Here is a 21,645-nt window from a genome sequence, read left to right as displayed (position 1 = left end):
CGTCTGAGAACTAGGAGGACCTTTAGAGTCAACCTCCTATTTTTTTTTTTTTAAACTGCCACCTTCTAACTTAGTATCAGTTCTAAGACAGAAAAGAGGTATGGGCTAGGCAACTGGGATTACATGACTTGCCTACAGTCACACAGCTAGGAAGTGTCTGAGGTGAAATTTGAACCCAGGCCCTTCCAACACAAGGTCTGGTGCTCTATCCAATGTGCTACGTAGCTTCCTCTCAGTCCCCTAATTTTACAGATAAGAAGAGGGAGGCACAGAGGAGTGAAGTAATTTTCCCCAGGTCACACAGGCCTAGGTTACCTACATCTCCATTAGGTATTTGGCTTCAGGATCCCCATGCCCCCAAGCCAAGATGGTTCTTGCTCCAAAAGTTTGTCAAAGATGGCTTCAGAAACCTGTTTTGTACCCCTTTCCCTTACTCCAATCAGAAACATAAAAAAGTTGAAAGTGGAAATTTAACCAAATTAATTAAAATCTGGTTAATGTCCTGAAGCAAACAAGGCATCATTTATCAGTTATTTAGTGTTTGTCTAAAGCTTAGAGAAATGCTATGGCTTCATTTTGGGAATGGCAGATAAAACTGAGCATTTAAATTGCTATAAAAATCAGAGATGGGAGAAAATTAAATTTAATCTTCCAACAGGATTACGATCATTAGCTCCTAAAGTCAATCAATGCCGCTGTGGCAAATAACAAACTGTTACCCGGTCTGAGACACGACAGCTTATTTTGCAAAGATACTGTGAGCGGAAAGTGCTAGAAGGTGAGGAGGCCATGAGGAGTCTCGAGGGGGAGAGCTCATGGGGGGAGCCAGGGGCCAAGGGTGTGAGTCCCAACACTGCCACAAACTAATTGTGTGACTTTGGGAAAATCATGGTCCTTCTCTGGGCTTCAATTCCCCATCTGTCCACACTGAAAGGCATGTATAACTAGGTCATTTTGAAGTTCCCTTTTGGTTTGAATATTCTGGGAACACACAACTGGGAGTGTATGTGAACATGTAAGTGTGTGCTTGCATGTGAGAGGGACTGAGAAATGGAGTAGAGAAACATTTGCTTGGAGAGAGTTTTATCCTGGCAAAATGATTTCTCTGTGCTCGATCTTCCACGATCTCATTTTGAAGTCATAAACCTGTGTTTCTGTCATCAATCTGCTGGGGTGAAAATTATTTGGATGTCAAACACAGGATTATAATTTTACTAGAATCTTCCTGAAGTCTTGAATATTTTAATACTAGCTATAAAAAAAAATCCAAACACCTGAAGGGGTAATGGAATATTTCTTTACCAAGTCTCCCAACACTTCTACTTGGCAAAGGTGCCTTTGTCAATCTGTTAGCTTTTTGGGGTGACAAATGCATGAAAAGTTAAAGGGAGCCAGTGTAGATTTATGGGAAGAACACTGGCCCAGAGGGTCACACAAAACTAGGAGAAAGTCCCCAGTCCTTGCCACTAAGGTGCTATGGGATTTGGACAATCATTTCCTTTCTCTGGTCTTTAGTTTTGTCACCTGTTAAATGAGATTTAAACTAGATGATCTCTAAGATCTCTCTGAACTCCTATTTTCTAAGGCCCTACTCCCTTCCCCAAAGCTCTAATAGCTCATATTAATAAGGCCCCTCTCAACTCTGACACCCTGGGTTCTGATATTCCAACTATACTGGAGCACTAGGTGAAGCTCTTTCAAAAGAATTCTAGTAATGCTGGTCATTAACACCTCCCATGTCGTATTTCCAGGAATCTTTTCTTCCCTTTCTTGCTCTGGGCCCCATGAAGGTGTCATGTCTGACCCAGAATATTGCCACTAAGTCTGTGAATGTCACTGCTGTGAAATGGTCCCCAGATTATTCCACCCTTTCCTCTTTTGAGTTAATTCTTGTGTCCACTTTGCCAAATCAATCTGTCACTATTATCATCTGCCCTCACAATGTTCCTATTTGCACAGAGCAATATCCTGTCTGGTTGAGATAATAGTTTAACTCTTTACAGTGATATACAAACTATTTTTACTTTAGAATAAACTCCAGAAGCAACCTACTTATACAATGTTATCTTTCAGGGGCACATTTTTCTGAGGTTCTATCCAAGGTCAAAATCTCAAGGAGAGAAAAGGTGTGAATACAGGGTGATGGAACGTAAAGAACCTTGGCCTTGGGGTCAAAAGAGACTAGGGTTTGAATTCTAGCTCAGCCACTTAGCTGTGTGACCTTGAGCAAGTAATTTCCTCTCTGTAAGGCTCATCTGTAAAACTAGGACAATAATCTTTATACTACTTATCTCCCAGGGCTGTCTTGAAGAAAGTACTTTATGAATTATAAAATATGATGTGATAGACGTCATTATTATTATATACCTGGTAATTTCTCTCATTAAACACCACAAACTGTTTATAAGAAAAGTCACTATATAACAAAAGCCTACAAAGTTGCCATGTGTTTCTTTTTTTCAAGGGAAATTTAAAGCTGAGACAACACAGTATACTAGAAAAGAGGCCTGGATTTGGAGTCAGAGGCCTAGGCTCAAATTAGTGTATTACAATGATTAAAGATTTGTTAAAATTAAAGCTTTGGAGTTTGGGCTGAAATCCTGCCTTGGAAACACAATGGTCATTTGACCCTAGACAAGTTGTTTAACTCTTCAGTGCTTTAGGAAATTCTCAATTTAAAAAGACTATTAGGTTCCAGAGAATTGATCTGCATTGGTAAAGGATGGGGTCAGTCACAAATGAACATACAAACAAAATTCTCTGGGCCTCTGTGTCCTCATTTGTAAAATGGGAGTGAGAGAGGAGGGTTGGCCTGGATGATCTCAAAGTTTCTGGTCTGGCTCTACATCTTACAATGAATGCAAAATCAGCTGCAGCCCTGTGTCTCTCAAGAACTTACCTTTACCTGGCCCAGAGGATCTGTTACTGTCTCACAAATATCTCCTAAGAGTCTGGGGGTTCCCCTGATAGCAATTTCTCACTTTCTTCTCTTTGCCACCACAGATCTCAGGCAACCTCCAAAGTCCAGCTCTGGTCCTGCTCCTCTGTGAGGCCTGATCCAGACGACCATGGCCATTCCTGACTACCACTGGGTCTGGGGCCTGGGCTGCTGTTTTCTTATGCTCACTCTTACCTCTCGGAAAGCTCTTGGGCTTTCTTTTGCTGTGTCTTTGTAGTCACAAAACATTATGCATAGCCAAGAAAATAGTGCCTATATTAATATTCCCATTTTATAGCTTAATAACCTGATGTCCACAGAGAGAAAATCACTTGCCTAAGGTCATAGATCTGGGACTTGATCCCAGGGCTTCTGATGCCTGATTTTAGGAGGAAGGGCTGGATTAGATGGTTTTTAAGGAACCTTCTGGCTTTAAATTTTATGATCATATAATATGAAGACAAACAATAGCATTGTGTGGAAACTGAGGACCACGGTGGCAAGTGACATGCACAGGTCACACAAGCTATCAGGAGCAGAGCCAGAATTCACTCTCCCTGCTGCCTCAAGCTTCTAGCTATTCTTGGGGAGACAATCAGCACAATCTGTCTTCAGTTTAATTAAAAAGTAAGCATTTAAAATTTATCTGGCAGAATAAAAGATCAAGAATATCAGAGAATTAATGAAAAAAATGAGAAGGAAGGTGGCCTAGCAGTACCAGATCTCAAACTGTACCATAAAGTAATAATCATCAAAAGAGTCTAGTACTGGCTAAGAAATAGAGTGGAAGACCAATGGAATAGATTAGATACATAATATACAGGGGTAAATAACCTTAGCAACCTAATGTTTGATAAACCCAAAGATCCCAGCTTGTAGGACAAGAACTCATTCTTTAACAAAAACTGCTTGTTAAATTGGAAAATAGTATGGTAGAAACTAGGTATAGACCAATATCTCACACCCTATACCAAGATAAGGTCAAAATGGGTATATGACTTAGACATAAAGGGTGATACCATAAGTAAATGGGGGGAACATAGAATAGTTTACCTGGAAGATCTATGGAGAAGGAAATAATTTATGACCAAATGAGATCATCATTGCAAGATATAAAATGAATAATTTTAATTATATTAAATTAAAATGCTTTTATATGAACAAAACCAATGTAACCAAGATTAGATGGAAAACAAGGAACTGGGAAAAATTTTTCATAACAAATTTCTCTGTTTATAATGGTTTAATTTATCAAATCTATAGTAAACTAAGTCAAATTTATAAGAACACAAGTCATTCCCCAATTGACAAATGGTCAAAAAATCTAAACAAGCAATTTTCAGATGAAGAAATCAAAGCTATCAATAATCATATGAAAAAAATGTTCTAAATCCCTCTTGATTAGAGAAATGCAAAATAAAACCACCTCACACCTATCAGAGTGGTCAATATGACCATAAAGGAAAGTGATCAATATTGGAGGGGATGTGGCAAAATCGAGGCACTAATGCATTGCTGGTGGAGCTGTGAATTGATCCAACCATTCTGGAGGGCAATTAGGAACTATACCCAAAGGGCTTTAAAACTTGATCCTGTAATAACACTATTGGGTCTGTATACCAAAGATATCTAAAAAAGATGAAAGGATCTATTTGTACAAAAATATTTATAGCAGTTCTTTTCATGGGGTCAAAGAATTGGAAATTGAAGGGGTGTCTATTATTTGGAAAATGGCTGAACAAATTGTGGTATATGTTGGTGATGGAATACTATTGTGCTTTAATAAATAAGCAGGATGATTTCAGAAAAAGCTCGAAAGATCTACAGAACTGATGCAGAGGGAAATAAACACTCAGGAGAACACTGTATGCAATATTGTAGGATGATCAACTGTGAAAGACTTAGCTACTCTAAGCATTACAATGATCTAAGACAATTCTTTTTTTTTTTTTTAAACCCTTGTACTTCGGTGTATTGTCTCATGGGTGGAAGAGTGGTAAGGGTGGGCAATGGGGGTCAAGTGACTTGCCCAGGGTCACACAGCTGGGAAGTGGCTGAGGCCGGGTTTGAACCTAGGACCTCCTGTCTCTAGGCCTGACTCTCACTCCACTGAGCTACCCAGCTGCCTGATCTAAGACAATTCTGAAGGACTTATGCCAAAGAATGCTACCTGCCTCCAGAGAAAGAACTATTGGAGTCAGATGCAGATCAAAGCATATTATCTTTCACATTAGTTTATAGTTTTATTTTAGGGTTTTGGTTTTATATGAGTGTGCTCTAACAACAATGACAAATATGGTAGTGTGTTTTGCATAATACATGTATAACCCAGATCAAACTGCTTGCCATCTCCAAAAGAGGGGAGGGATTCGGGTGAAACAGCTTGGATCTTATAATTTTAGAGAGCATATATTGAAAATTGTTATTACATGTAATTGTGAAAAGAAAGTATCTTTGAATATTTTTTAAAAAGTAACTATTTACTAGGTACTTTCTCCACATGGAGCCCTGAATTAGGCCGTAGGGACATTTGAAAAGAAAACTAAGGATGGGAGTTAGGAGAGTAATCCAGGCCTGTCGAGCAGCCTGGGAAAAAAGGCACAGGACTGGGAGAAGGTACAGAATGTGTGGGGAACAACAAGAAGACCAAGAGAAGAAAGTATTTTGTTAGAGAACCAAACAAGGTCCAAGATGGGCCAAATCTTGCTCAAGGTTCTACAGGTAGCAGGCATGCAGAAGAGTTGGGGACTTCCTCTGAGCTTGTGCTTGAGGAGTCAAAGGACAGGGCAGGGGCCTGAGCTCTTTCCCATCTCACTCTCCAGGGCATCGTGCTCTCTACAGGGTATTTCTAGGTTGTCTTCCAATGAGAGTGTTAAGTTTCCAGATGCTAGCCAAAGGCTCTTTGTAAAGCCTCTTTGATTAATAAACTTCCATGAGCAGGGGCAATGCAGTGGGGAATAACAACTCATGTTTCTATATTGCTGCAAAGTTCATAAAGAACTTTTCTCTTAAGAGTCTTGAGAGCTAGTAGTGCATGTGACTTGTCAGGGTCATACAGCTCACGAGTGTCAAGGCTAGGAACTGAACTGAGGCCTCTGGACTCTAAGTTTAGTGTTCTTTCAGCCATACCATCCTGTCTCCTTAACCCAACTATCACTGGAGTCTCTCTATAATGCTAACCTAAGAATCATGTTATCCTGAGGGTGTTTGGGAGTTTCTAAGTCACCTTCTCCTTGAATGGGGTCCAGAAAAAAGCTGCTATGTAGAGAATATGATATGTTCAGCAGCATAATCCTCAAAGGGGTGTAATGGAAAGATGTCAAATCTGAACTTGAAAGCCTTGGATACCTGTGGACAAATTCCTTAGCCTTGCTGGGTCTCAATTTCCTTTTTCGTAAAAGGAGGTGGGGCGAGGGTAAATTCCATGGTCTCTTAGATCTCTCTGGCTCTAGACCAGTGATGGTGAACCTATGGCATGTATGCCAAAAAGGGCATGCAGAACCCTCTCTATGGGCATGCCCGCAATTACTTGCCAGTTCTTTACTAGAAAGCCAAAGGGATTTGGGGTGGAGCTGTTCTCCTCCCCATCTCCATGCACCTGAGGACATTCCTCACTTCACCTGCCCCTCTGCCCAGCAGCCAAAGGGAACGCTTCCTCCCTCTTCTGTCTGGGGTAAGGTGCTGTGGGGGAGGAGGGGAAGGTAGGATGTGGTGGGGCGTGGCATTCCATCTCTAAAAGGTTTGCCATTATTGCTCTAGACCAGTGATTCCCAAAGTGGGCACTACTGCCCCCTGGTGGGTGTTGCAGTGATCCAGAGGTGCAGTGATGGCCTCAGGTGCATTTATCTTTCCTATTATTTGCTATTAAAATTAAAAAAAATTGATTTCCAGGGGGCTAAGTAATATTTTTTTTCTGGAAAGGGGGTGGTAGGCCAAAAAAGTTTGGGAACTACTGCTCTAGACTTATGGTCCTGGGATCCACAAATCTTTATTTCAGAGACAGGTAAGAGCTTGATGAAGCACTCTGGCATTCACCTATGAATTCTGAAGGAAAATAAAGGGCAACACAAAGAGTCTGGCTCAGAAAGTTTAATTTTTGGGAAAGAATGAATGGGCATTAGACATAGCATTGTTCATTATCATGAAATTTCATCCTGTAGTTGCTGAAACAGGGAAAAAAGAAGCTAGATGGGGAGTCAGGAGACATAAACTCTCCCTAATAGTTGTGTGAGGTAAGTGGTCTGCCCATATGTTACTGTCCTCATTTTACAGATGAGGAAACTGACAGTCAGAAGGGGAAGTACTTTGGTAGGTTACTGGTTAACCTTTATCCTTTCTGGGCTGAGACCAGTTTTCCCATCTGGAAAATGAGAAGGTTGGACCAGAATGATTTTTTAGCTCATGTGAATCTGAATCTATGATTTATTACTCTGTAAACCTTAGCAAATCACTGAACCTGAATCTCAGTTTCCCCAATTGTCAAATAGGGATAGTAATGCCAGTGTTGCCAACTTTACGGGGTCAGGAAAGCACGTTGTAAATTTTAAAGTAAGCCTGAAATCTAAGTTTGTAGGGTCACACATATATTTGGAGTCAGTCACTCAATAAACATTTACTAAGTGCCTAAATATAGGACAGGCACTGTGCAGTCAGGTAAGAGGAGAACTAAAAGATTGTGGTATCCTGAAAACCTAAAGAAAAGAGGTTATCAAAGAGTAGAGGGACATTGGTAGGGTCAAAGGCTGCAGAGAAGCTAAGAAGAATGAGTATTGAGAAAAGCCCATGGATTTAGCAAGGAAGAAATCATCGGAGAAAGCAGTTTTGGTGGAATGAAAAGATCAGATGTTGGATTGTGAGGGGTTAAGAAGAGTAGGAGGATAAAAAATGGAAGCATCTATTGTAGATAGGTATTTAGCTATAAAAAAAAAAAGAGAAGAGATATAGGGCAACAGTTAGCAAGGATAGAAGATCAAGTAAAGGTTTTTCGAGGATAAGGGAGACATGGCCATGTTTGTAGGGAGTAGGGAAAGAGTCAATAGAGATTGAAATTAAGTGACAGAATGGGGATAACATAGGAGGCAATGTGTTGGAGGAGTCTGGATGGAATGAGATCCTTTGAACAGGTAAGAGGGGTAAGCCATGGTAAGGAGTAAGGCCACCTCATCATGTGAGACAAGAGAGAAGGAGGAAATAGTAATAGAAGACATCAGAGTGATAAGAGATGATGAAGAGAGGAGAAGAGGAAGCTCATGGCAAATTGTTTCAAATTTTTCTGTAAAATAAGAGGCAAGATTCTCAGCTGAGTGGGTGCAAGGATGAGGAACCATGGGAGGTTTAAAGAGGGATGAAAAGTTTTGGAAGAGTTTGTGAAGAGTTAGAAAATGAGTTGAAAAGGGATGCATGGTAGGATTGTCTAAAGCAACGGCTGGCAACATTTTTGGCCGTGAGAGCCATAAACGCCTGTGGAAGGAGGAAGATGGAGGCGGAAGGTGCTGGAATATGGGGTGGGGGCTGAAGGGCCCCCTGAGGCACATCCTGGGGCTCTGCCCAGACTGGCCAGTCGGGAGGTGGAGCCAGATATGGCTCAAGAGCCATATGTTGCCGACCCCTGGTCTAAAGGTACTAGATGTAATCAGCAATTCAGGGACTCGAGAAAAGAAGACAGGGTAGAGCTGAATTGGCTTACCAAAGATCAAGATGTGAAAAAAAGGAAAGAATAGGTAGTGCAGGGGGAGAAGCCTGGGAAAGAATTGAGAGTCTATGAGATTAGAGGTGTCAGTGTAGTTTAGACATAGAAGAGACCATAGAAAGCCATCAAATTTAATCTCCTCATTTTAAAGATGGCAAAACTGAGGCTCAGAAGCTAAATGACTATCCCAGAGGCAAGTTAGGAGATCTGAGGCAGGATCTGAATACGAGGTGGAATCCTATATGAAAGGATTGATGGAAAAACATAGGTAAGAACTGCACAGGAGGAATCACTACAAGCTAGATTAGTGAAGGGAGCATACCCACTCATACTGATAACATCCCAGACACCGAAATACTGAAACGTCATTATTCAAAATCTCACAGCCGAGAAAGGCACCTACCTTCAGCACAATCTCATTGACAGTAGCAGCATCTGACTCAAAGTAGAGATGTTTGTAGTCATGATTGCTTAGATAGGTAAGTTTAAACATTGCATGACCTGGAACAAGAAAGAAAAAAGGTCAGAAGAAACTTAGGTATACACAAGTCACTGAACAGCAGAAGTTAGGCTGGCTTAGGGAATACCTGAGTAGCTGCCTTCATTTATCCCATGTTTCCTGTGAAAAACTGCTCTACTGTTTGAAAAGCAGTGAAGACTTCCAGAGAATGATACTTTGAGGTGGGTGAAGTCCAGGAGATTTGTGCAATGATTCCACATCTCTCCTGGGACTCTTGATAATGCCTGGAATATGCTTAGCACAGGAGTGGACCTGGGGAGGGGACACTAATGCTGCCTCTCCCTTGAAGTTCGTTGGCCTTAGATCCCAGAGTCAGTCCACAGGGCAGTGACTAAGGGTTCTTGCTACTGATGCTTGCTTGGTCCCTACCATTATCATAAGATACTAAGACTCAGAGTTGAAGGATTTCAGAAACCTGTTAAGAGAAGCAACACAGTGTAGTGGAAAGAACATAGTGACCTTGAGAGTCATGACAGGTGTAGATTTTAATTTTGCCTCTAATTTTAGCTGTGTGACCATGGGCAAATTAGGGACCTTCTCTGAGCTTCAGTTTCTTCATGTTAATTTATTCATGGTAATGGGGATGGCAATATCCATAGCACTTGCTTTGTGGGCAAGATGATACATGCAAAATTTTTGCAAACCTTATAGTCCTTTATACATGTCGTTATGTTTATTATCCCTTCCAATTCATCCTTGATATGCTCTAAGAATGATTTTGCTTCTGCAAAGATATGGGTCATGTTACTCCTTTGCACCAAAACTTTGGCAAAATTGAGATCACAGATCTAGATCTAGAAGGGACCTTAGGAGTCATTTAGTCAAACCTCCACATTTTGCACATGAAGAATAGGGAGGTGAAGGGACTTGCCCATGGTTACACAGGAAGTTAAGTGTTAGAGGTGGGATTTGAACTTGGCTCTTCTGACTTCTGAGCTGCTTCTTCTGCCTGGAATTCAAAGCTCTCCCCAATCTGGAACCAGTCTCTTTTGTAGCTGCATCTTTTATATTAAGCTCTAGCCAGACTAGCTCCTCAATATGCCCCTCTCTCCAACACTCTGTACTTTCCCACTTCCATGCCTTGGCCACTGCTCCTTACTGCTGTTGCTGTAGTGGCGGCGGCGGCGGCGGCTGCAGCAGCAACAGCAACAGCAGTAGCAGTAGTAGTACCATCATCATCATCATCATCATCATCATCATCATCATCATCATCATCATCATCAACCTTTACCATCTATTTTTAGCAACTTTTTTTAATCCTATCTTTCATCTTAGAATTGATATTAAATATCAGTTCCAAGGCAAAAGAATGGTAAAGGTTAGGCAACTGGGGTTAAGGGACTTGCCCAGAATCACACAGCTAGGAAGTGTCTGAGACCAGATCTGAACCCAGGTCTTCTTGACTACAGGCCTGATACTCTATTCACTGAGCTGCCTAGCTGCATGCCATACTATTTTTCAAAAGTTAAAGTGTCTCAGAGAGCTATGTTGCTAATCAGTGGAAGGGCTAGGCCTTGAACTCAGGTCTCCTGATTCCCAGGTTAGTGTTTGATTCCATCACACCATGTAGCAGCTCAAGTAGGAAATGCAAAACCAAAAACCCAAACTGAACAAAGCCCAAAAGCACCCATCAAATGGCTTGTTAAGCCCTACTTAGCTCCTGAGTCTATTTTCTGCTAAAGTGCCTCATTGGAACTACTCTAGGAAACTATCCACAATGCAATAATTACATGGCGAAGGGAGGAGGGGCATTAAAAAAAAGTTTTGTAAAAGGCCAATTAACTCCAGAATGATTACTGTAAAAATAAAATCACCGTGCTTGAAAGAAAATGACTGTGTAGCCAGAAGAAGAAATGGCCAATGGTAATTCTATTACGAGGTCCTTTTAAGCAGGCTTCTTTGGATGATGCTAATAGTGATATAACAACAAGATGAGGGCTGCTGTTTGCTGCTTTAATGTTTACAAAGTCCCTTCCTTAGGGTCTATGGTTTCCAGGTCAGACCCCTTGTCCCACTAACACAGCTGGTGAGGAGCAGAGTGCAGACAGCTAACTAGGTCCAGGACTCTTCCTTCTGTACTGTGTAATGGAAGTCAGTTGGGATTTCTCACTGGATGTGTGTGCGTGTACATGCAGACATGTGTGAGCAAGCCTGCTTAAGTTTGGAGGTGAGGTATGAATGTGTGTATACTATGAGCTGACTTGGGCCCCTCGAGCAGGAGGCCCGTGTACTTCATTTTACTATCTGAGCACATGACATTTTCTGTTTTGCACAAGACTTATTGCTGAATATAGCTTATCTGCCCTAATAAGGTACTACAGGCTCTCAGAGGGTAAGGACCCTAAATTGTTCATCACTGAGAAAGTAGTATAGTGGGAAAAGTACTGGAGTTGAAATCACAACATCTGTGGTCTGCTACTGGCTGGCCATTTACTAGGGGACTTTGTAAAAGTTCCTTTCTGAGAGCCTTTTTTCTTCATCTGTAAACTGGGAACAAGGATCCTTCCAACACCTACCTGACAGGACTGTGGTGAGTAAATCACAAAGCAATGTGAAGCCAGGAGCTACTATTATTATATGAGAAACTGAAGGAGATTTGGGGCAAAAGTAATTAACCACTCTAGTCAAAATATAAAGGAAATGTCAGAGACACTGGCCATCGGGGCAGAATAGATATTGAATTTGGAGTCAGGAAGGCTTAGAATCAAATCCCACCTCCAACATGTACTAGCTGTGTGATCATGAATATGTCATTTCACTTCTTTAAGCCTTGGTTTCCTCATCTGTAAAATGGAGATAACCAAAGTAGTACTTATTTCACAGGGTTACTGTGAGAATCAAATTAAATAATAAAGTGTTTTGCAAATCTTTGAGTGCTACAAAAACATCAGTCATTATTATAGCTGATAATTATCTAGTTTTTTAATTGAGTACTTATTGTGTAAAAAGTCCTATATTAGGCCCTAAGAGAGACAGGATATTTGGATGATGTCCTTGTTCTTCCTAAGCTTATAGCCCAATTGAGGGATAGTATGAAATACTAAATGAGGATCTTCTGTGAATAGAGTAGGGAAAAAAATTCCAAATACCTGTTATGTGATTTTGCTTTTCTTTTATCTAAGGATATCACTTCATTATCATCCTCAAATCTCAAAACTGGAAGTGATCTCACAAGTGATTGAGTCCAAATTGCAATGGAAGGAGAATTTCTTTGACCACATCCCCTCTGAGAGGTCATAAAGCCTCTGCTTTATCACCACCAGTGATAGGTTTTTCAGATGCCCTTTACTGATACAGAATTCAACCCTTCCATGCCTTAATCATCCTCTGAGGGTACTGAGCTTTTCTATTCTTAGCCAGAAAGACATGTAGTATAATTGCTAAGATCATCAGTAAAGCTTTTCCAATTTGGAAGGTCCTGCCAGAGCTTTGTGTTCCTCTGGCAGAGCTCTTGAGAACACATGGTCACTTCCATGCCATAAAGAGGCATCAGAGGCTGAGGACTGCTCCCTTAGAAATTAAAATTCAACATAATGCTTTGTATTAAGTCCTTTCATCAGTTTTCCTGTTAATTTATGTAGCACCCTGGTAAGAGTTATTAATTAATTAATAATATATCACCCACATTACTGTAAGTTCACCTCTTTCCCGGAGAAATCTTATTAGAGACTTTATTTACAGTAGCTAATTCTTCAGATCTCCAAAAATAAACTGATCTATGTTGTAAATTTGTAGCCAGAGAATTTCGGTCCTCTGTATTTTATCCTGGTACATTAATGAAACATCATTAGGCTATACTAATCATGACTGTAAATTCTGCCCTGAAAAATTAGCTAATAATTTTTTAAAAACTACTTTAAATTACTTGATAAATTAAGCTTGGGAGGCGGGGACTAAATGTTAAGAGTTCTCAAGTGAATGTAAATCAATGCAGCTTTGGATAAGGAGTTGAATTTGGCATGAGAGGGTCAGCAACCTTAATGTATAAAAATTTAGAAAACATGAGATGAGATGTAGTTGGTGAAGTCATAGCTAAATATAATGATGCCACTATCTTGAAGGAAGATAAGGGTGAAATTACAGGAGACAGCAGTACAAAGAATGTGATCAGAATTCTGTGAGAAGGAATTGGTAGTGAGTTTAGTCAAACTTATATCTGATCAGGAATCCCTTTTGACAAGTGGTTCTCCAAGCTTTGCTTAAAGGCCTTCAGGAATAAGAAATCCACAACTTCTAGAGAGAATCCATTCCAATAATAAATGATTGAATTGAGGTCATTAGGTCATCCACTCTCATATTAAGCTGAAACCTGCCTCTGTAGTGTTCATACATTGAATGTGTTGCAGTTCTACCCCGCAGTACCAATAAAAACAAGTTCTTCATTGCATTTTAATGTGATGATGCTTCAAATACCTGTCAAATATAGTATTATGTCACAGGGACACTGGCTTCTAGAGTTGTGCAAGACCTCAGAAGCCATCTATTTCAATCTCCTCATTCTATTGATGAGGAAAATGAGGACCAGAGAGATTGGATGATTTGCCCATAGCTCTCAGGTAGTTAAGAGGCAAAGTCAAAATTTGAATGTTGGGCTTTGAATTCTAAATTCAGTCCTTTTTTCACTAAGCCTTGTTGTGTCCTGTAGGTCATCTCTTCTCTAAGCTAACACTTCTAGGTACTTCAACCCATCTTCTTATGTCATGGTCTCTAGTTTATTTTGTTCCTCCTCCTCCTCTCTCCTCCTTTTCTTCCTCTCAGCTAGAACTCACATAGTGTTTTAAGGTTTGCAAAGTCCTTTACGTACATTATTTGACCCACACAACAACTCTGGGAGGCTGGTACTATTAGTATCCCTGACTTACAAATGAGGAAACTGAAGCAAACAGAGGCTAAATGTCTTGCCCAAGGTCACATAGTTAATTAAGTATCTGAGGCCAGATTTAAAATCAGGTCTCCCTGACTCCAAGTTTAGTAGGACTCTATACCCTGAAATGCCCAGCTACCTCTCAAATTTTTTGGGGAAAATGACCAGAAAGTGCAAAATGCCAAAGAATTTAGTTTCAGAACTGAGTTCAAATCCAAAGCCCTGCTTCTTATTACTTAAGAAGCCTTAGTAAATCTCAATCTTTCTGCACCTTGGTTTTCCTATTTTGGATTGAAGCAGGGCTCTATAATAGCTGCTCATCCTTTCTTACTGTAACATTCTGAGTTCCAATACTATATGTGCTCTAAGATCTCCTCTAAATCCAACATTCTCTATTCTGAGGTCCCTTTCTTTGCTTTTAAAGGTTCTTTCAATTCTAATAGTTGAAAAGGCATTGGATTTAGATGACATGGGTTCAAATTCTAGCTCTTCTATTTATTCTGGTGACCTTGGGCAAGACAGTTAACCTTCTCTAGGCCTTAGTTTCTTCATCTGTAAAATGAGAGAAATGGACAAGATCAGAGGTTCTTCACCTTTTTTGCATCATGGACCCCTGAAGTCTGAAGTCTATGGATCTGTTCTCAGAATAATATTTTAAAATGCACAAAATAAATAGGAAACTAATTATGTTGAATTATAGTTACCAAAGTATTGAAACAAAACAAAACAGACTCATGGTCCCTAAGTCAAGAACCCCTGGATGATCTCTAAATATCTTTCAAACTCAAAGTCTATGTTTCTATGTTGTAATATCCCAAGGCTTTGAACATTATATATTTTAAGTGCCCCATTCAGCTTCAATATTGCAAATTTAAAGGTCTCTTCTATCTCTAATATTCTGCATTCTAAGATCCCTTCTATCTTTATTGTTCTGTGTTTTAAGGTTCCTTTTGGTCCTAATTTTCTATGTTGTAAAGTTCTTTCTAGTTCTAATCTACATTTTATGATCTAATCTAGATTCATGGTATAAAAGGAAGAAACAGTATATTTGAAGTCCCAAATACAATCTCCTTTGTGAACTGGGAAAAGTCATTTAATTTCTTTTAGTTTCTTCTTGTTCAAAATGAGGAGGTTAGCCCACAGGATCTTTAAGATCCTTTCTAACAATGAATGTTCTGTTTTCTAACATTCTATATTCAAAGGTTCCTTCAAGCAGTAACATTCTCTATCTTAAAGTTTTTTTTCAGTCCTGACAATCTGTGATCCATACCCTAACATTCTATGATTCAAAGAGGTACCAAAGTCGAATGTCCTTCATTGGTCTGTTATCACTGATCACTACTGACTGGGTGAGGACTCAGCTTACTGACTCTATGTCCCGCCTCCCCGCCCCCCACCCCCCATTGGATATATGTGGCAGAACTTCAATTTTGTTTTCAAGGGGAGAATTCTAGGAAGTTATAGGAAGGGAGTGGAGATAGTGGGGCGCTAAGTAAAAGGCAGGAGAGCTGGTGAAATAGAGGGATGACAGTGTTGTGGGTGGGAGAAGCCTGTGTTAACGGACTGTGTCTTGGCTACAACCAACAGCCTGATGGTGTTCACCAATGTTTGCCTTCCTTGCTCACACCCCAAATTAGTATTCACCTGTGACCCCCATCTGAAAAACAATGGAAACTGACAGAAATAATGGAGAAAGGTACCCAACTCTCACTGTGTGTCTCTCTTACATCTTTGATTTATTTGCTCTTTCCAGCTCTAGCATTCACACAGCTGACAGAAGCAAAATGTAGAACTTTATTTCAAGTACTTATTTGGGGATTTTAAAGAGTCAGCCCTTTTACCGACAATTACAGAGCAATAGATGTCAATAACAGTGTTATATACTATGGGATATGAAGCAAAAAACCATCAGTCACCAGGGATGTCCCCCTTTGCTCTCCCTCCTTGCCCTCTTGGGGAAATTCAGAGAGAACTAGAGGGTTCATAAATACAGGTATAACCCACCTACTGCCATTAACTGGCCCTGGAAAAATACAACAGTAAGGGAAACAATGTTAGAAGGGGCAGTTAGTTCCACAGGAGCTGTTGTTCATACATGCTGAGAAGCAATGTATGTAAGCAACTTAGTGCTCACAAGAGTTAATACCACAGGGTCTCAAGTGCTTGGGTCAGATTACTGCTGATCATCTGGTTTACATCTTGGCTGACTGACATTTCTGGCATTCCAGTGTTATGCACTGCAGTGGAAAGAATACAGGCTTTGGATTCAGGAGAGTAATTTCCCAAGTTTTGACTTCTTTTTCTGGAAAATTGGGAAAGTAAAATCTAATCCCTTAGGGTTACTGGGATGAGTATATTTTGTAGACTTTTAACTATTGGTAAAATGGATGCCATTAGTAGAATGTATTATTGCAAAAGAAATGTCTGGGGTAATGTAATATCAGTATGCTTGCATAAACCAGGATCATTGACAGTGTTCTGACCTGGCCCCAGTTGCCAAAATAATCTCCCCAATGCAAAAATCAAGAGGCTTTGTTCAAAGTTGTTCAATGGTTTCCACTGTCCTTGGTATAAAATATAAACTTTTTTATCCTGCCATTCAAGGCTTTCCAGACCCTACTCCAACTTCCCTTTCTACCTTATTTCATCATGTAGCCTGTACATTTTGTGTTTCATTCATTGAAGACTACTAGCTGGTTCCTGACCTTGTTAGCTATTCAATTGTGTAGGTCTTCTGTTACAGCAGTAATGTTATCTCTGCCTGTTGAAATCTCTCCCTTCCTTGAAGACTCCAATTTAGTGTTATCTCTTCTTCCATGAACATCCCACCTGAAAGTGATCTCCAGAAAGTGAACTCCAATTTCTTAGAGTAGGTGACATTCCTATCATGTAAAACCATAGCTACACCTTATAGTATATTTATTTATGTTCTTCTGTCTTATAACTTCCTCAGCTTGCCCCCATTAAGACTGTATGCAATTCAACGGGAGGAATTGCCATTTTTCATTTGTATCCAAGCAATGAGCACAGCCTCTGGCACTTAGTAGGTTCCTTCTCTCCTATCCCCAATTTTTTTTTATTACATACTTAATAATCACCACCATCATCCCCACCAAAAAACAATGAAACAAACAAATGTATAAAAATTATACAAAAGCACAAGCTCCACATTATTTATAATTTGTTTTAAGCTATGTAAATTATATACTTATGTTAATATAAAGATCCTTTACTTTTGAGTTCCCTTTGCATTTATTTTACTTGGATACTTTTTTCTCTTGATTCTGTAACTGTTATTTTGTTCAATGTACTCATATATGTATTATTCTCATTCTTTTTAGCTTTTCATCTCTTCATATGTGTCTCTTATGTTCTTTATATTTCCAATATTTGTTATTTCTAATAACAATATAACCTGTATTATTCAAATATTACAACCTACTCAGCCATTTCTCCCAATCATTGCATTTGTGTGATTTCTAACTGTTTTTGTCATTACAAACAAAACTTCCATGAGTATTTTCATACCTATACAGTTTTTTAACACTCTTGGTAGTGCTATTAGGACCTAACTTTAGTAATAGGATGCTTAGGTCAATGAACATGAATAGCTTTATAGCTCTTAATATAGATTTACATCTTGCTTTCTAAAAAAACAAACAAAAAAGAAATTCACAGCTGCTCTAGCAATGGAATAATATTAGTCCTGTTTCTCTATGTTCCTTTCAGCATTTAATTTGATCAACTTAACCCATATGGTTCTCAGTTAACACATTTCAAGGACCATATTTAGTTAACTGGTCTGTAGGTAGCAGACGATCTTTTGCCAGGACCACTACTTCTTCCAAAACCAAGTCTTTCTAGCTTTGTCATATCCAGTGGAGCATTTGTTCCAATGCCACAATTCCTCAGGAATGACCTCCATAGTATGATGAGTCTTTAAAAATTTTTTATTTTTATTTTATTCCAATAACAAATTTACACATATTTTCCAAACTTACACGATTCATGTTGTCTCTCATCCCTCTTTCCTTCCCAGAATTGATAAGCAATTCCACTGGGCTATACATGTATTATCACATATTTCCATATTATTATGATGAATTTTAAAGTAGGCATTCTGCAAAATATTTGTTTTCTAAACCATTGTTGTCCCACCAGAAACTGTTTGGATTATGTGTATGCTCAAACTCAGATCTACTACTAACCTGATGCAGGTATGTGGTGGTTCTCCAGAAATATATCATACTTAACTTATCTAAGGTTCCATTCATCTCCATAATTTCTTTCTTAAATTTATCTAGTTCTAAAGGGAAAATTAAAGTCCCCTACTATTATTATTTTGTTATCTAATTCCATCTGTTATCTCATATAGTTTTTCCTTAAAAAATTTGGATGGTTTAAGAATCGGTACATACAGATCCAATATTGATAATGCTTCATTATCTATAGAACACCTGCCTTCTCTGGATCAGCTGAGGTGTAGTATATTCTGCTCCAGTCTCTCACTTTCACTCTTTATGTGTCTCTCATTTTCAGTGTCTTTCTTGTAAACAACCCATTGTTGGGTATTGATTTTTGATCCTTTCTGCTATCCATTTTCTTCTCATGGGGAATTAATTCCATTTACATTCAATGTCAAAGTTACCAGCTGAGCATTTCCATCTTTCTCCTCACTGTTTATCCCCTTCTTCCTTTCTGTCATATCCCTCCTCAGATGTTTTCTTCTTTGGGTCTCTTTGATGGGATGACCAGTAGATTCTTTCAAAGTCCTTATATCACATAATCCAAACATAGTTTCTGGTGGGACCTCTGACCAATAACTCTCCAATTCACACTCTTTCCCCCAAATTCTCTCTTAACCTCTCCCCTTGGCCTCTTAGTTCCAAATTGGCTCACCTTTCTAAAGATCCCTTCCTTGTCTCTTCCCCTTATCTTTTAATTCTTATTCTACCACCTTTCCAAAAATCCCTCATCACCCCTCCTACTTCTGGATGAGTTAAGATACTAAAAATCCCTCCCTTATCTTGTCCTGAGCCCCTCCCATCTAATCCTATTACCTCTTGATATCTAGGTATCCCTCTCTTTTCTTATCTTCTTGCCCTCCTTTCTCTTAATCCACCTTTCCTTCACTTATTCCTTTAGTTCCCCAAGAGGATTCCCAGATCCTCCCTTATTCCATCCTTCTTCCCTTCTATTTCTCTGAATAAGATTTTTACCCTTCTAATTGTATATGTTGTTCTTTCTTTATCCCAGTTCTGATGAGAGTAGGGTTCTAGTACTACCGGTCCTCTACCTGCTTCTCTCCTTCTCCATAGCAGTTCTTTCACTCATTCTTTCTCCATATGAGATAACCATTCCACCCTATCTCCTCCTGGACCACTCCACTACCATTCTGGTTCATTCCATTCCATTCACTTCAATCTTGAATCTTCCATCCATATGTACCGCTTCAAAATATCTAAGCAATGATGTCACTCCCAGGGATCATAGATGACATTTTCCCATACTGGAATCAAACCATTTGACTTTCTGGGTTGCTGATGATTATTGTATGTTTCTTATAGATCAAATTTTCTGTGAGTTTTGAGTTTTCCCCCAGAAATAGTTAAAAACTCCTTTAGTTTATTAAATATCCATATTTTACCTTTTATAAGTATGTTCATCTTTGCTGTATATGTTATTATTGGTTATAAGCCCAGGTTTTTTTCCTCTATGAAATGCTATGTTCCATGTCATACATTCTTTAAATGTTGTAGCCATTAAATCTTGTGTTATTCTAATTGTAGCTCCACAGTATCTAAATAGTTTTTTTTTCTTCCCCTTGTGCTTGTAGTATTTCTCCTTAACTTGGCAATTATAGAACTTAGGAATGATGTTCCTGTGCATTTTCATCCTTAGGTCTTTTTAAGAGGGTGATTGATGGATTCTTTACATTTCTATTTTACCTTCTGATTCTAGAATTTTGAGGCAGTTTTCCTTGACGATTTCCTGAATTATGGTGTTGAAATTCTTTTTGGTTGTACTTTCTGTGCTATTCTTTTATTGTCTTATTGGCACTTATCTCCCCACCCCACTCCCAGTTACACACAGACATTCATACCTTTGATATTGCTATCACCTACAAGTCTTCCGCATCCAAATTCATAAAATTCTTTATCTGATCATAATTTGTTATCATTCTAGGTATCCCTCTTTCTTGCAACTTAAAATCTTGTTCTTCATTTTTATCACAGCCTCCAATCTCTTCACCCTTTAGTTCTTTCTCAGATCACTGCTCTGGCATTGGCTATGTTCTCTTCCATTGGTGGACCATCATACCTTTACTCTGTTGTTTTCTCTTTGTTCCTTTATCCTTTGGAGATCTTGCCCTATCAAAACTCAGCAATCTTTTACTTCTGCTCTTTTTTACATGACATTGCATAAAGCTGGAGAAAATGATGAAACTGTACTGACTGTGTCTAGTACAAGTTTATGTTAAATCATCCCAACTGGACATTCATGGTAGCAAGGCAATCCTTTTATACTGTCATCTTACTCACCATTTGACCAAAGTTATTAATGATTCCTTAATTGCCAAATTAAAAGGGCTTTTCTCAATCATTATCCTTCTTGGTCACTCTGTAGCCTTTGACACTATCATCCTCTTTTTCTTAATATTCTAAGTTTTCGTGAGATTACTCCCTTCTGGCTCTGTTCTTACTTGGTCAACCAATCCTCTGTTTCCTTTGTTAGTTTCTTCATATAGGTTATGAGTGTCTCCCAAGATTCTCTCATGGGCCCGCTTCTTTTCTCCTTTTATACTATTTTTCTTGGGGATTTCATGGTGAGCTCCCACAAATTCAGTGATCATTTCTATTTGGATGATTCTTAAATCTACTTACCCAAACCTGATCTTTCTGCCAACCTAATCTCTTACATCTCCAACTACCTATTAGACAGTTAACACAGAATGTCCTATAGACATCTTAAATTTACTATGTCTAAAACTTAACCTATATGTGCCCCTTCCCCCTCCTTTCTTCCTAACTTTCTTATAATTGTCAAGGACACCACCATCTTCCCAGTCACCTAGACTTATAACCTAGGTGCCATCTTTGACTCTTTATTGTTTCTTACTTCCTCTTATAGTCCTTACTTCCTCATTCCTCTTACTTTCCCTTCTCTAGCCTATATCCAATCAGTTGTCAAGTTTTGTCATTTTTACCTTTATAACATCTTTCATATATTCCTATCTCTCTTCTCTGACATTGCTACCATCTTGATACGGGCCCTTGTTATCTTATATCTGGCATTTAGCACTGTACTTGGCACATAGCAGGCACTTAATAAATGTATTGACTGATGGATGCCTGAATAGTATGCTGCTTGGTCTCCTTGTTTCAAGTGTCTCCTGAGCCTAAATCTATCCTGCACTCAGCTGTCAAAACAATCTTCCAAAAATGCAGATGTCACCAAGTCACTCTCTTATTCAATAAGTTCCAGGGATTCTCTTTGCCTCAAAGATCAAATATAAAATCCCGTTTGGTTTTTAAAGTCCTTTATAACTTGGCTCCTTCCCACCTTTCCAGGCTTCTTATACCTTACTCTCCCTTCATGCACTTGGTGATCCAGAGAATTGGTTTCTTTGCTGT

The 21,645-nt window shown here is 39.2% G+C and overlaps 1 protein-coding gene across 1 annotated transcript in view; it reads right to left on the bottom strand.

The window, feature by feature from the left end:
• MAPKAP1 (MAPK associated protein 1) overlaps positions 1–21,645 on the bottom strand; it is a 360,172-nt gene that overhangs the window by 3,326 nt on the left and 335,201 nt on the right. The window contains exon 11 of the mRNA XM_044664232.1: positions 9,031–9,128. Within this exon, the coding sequence (XP_044520167.1) occupies positions 9,031–9,128 (98 nt within the window). The remainder of the gene's footprint in view (positions 1–9,030; positions 9,129–21,645) is intronic.

The sequence above is a fragment of the Gracilinanus agilis genome, chromosome 2, assembly GCF_016433145.1.
Source record: "Gracilinanus agilis isolate LMUSP501 chromosome 2, AgileGrace, whole genome shotgun sequence".
Lineage (NCBI taxonomy): Eukaryota > Metazoa > Chordata > Mammalia > Didelphimorphia > Didelphidae > Gracilinanus > Gracilinanus agilis.
This window is presented reverse-complemented; position numbering and strand designations above follow the sequence as displayed.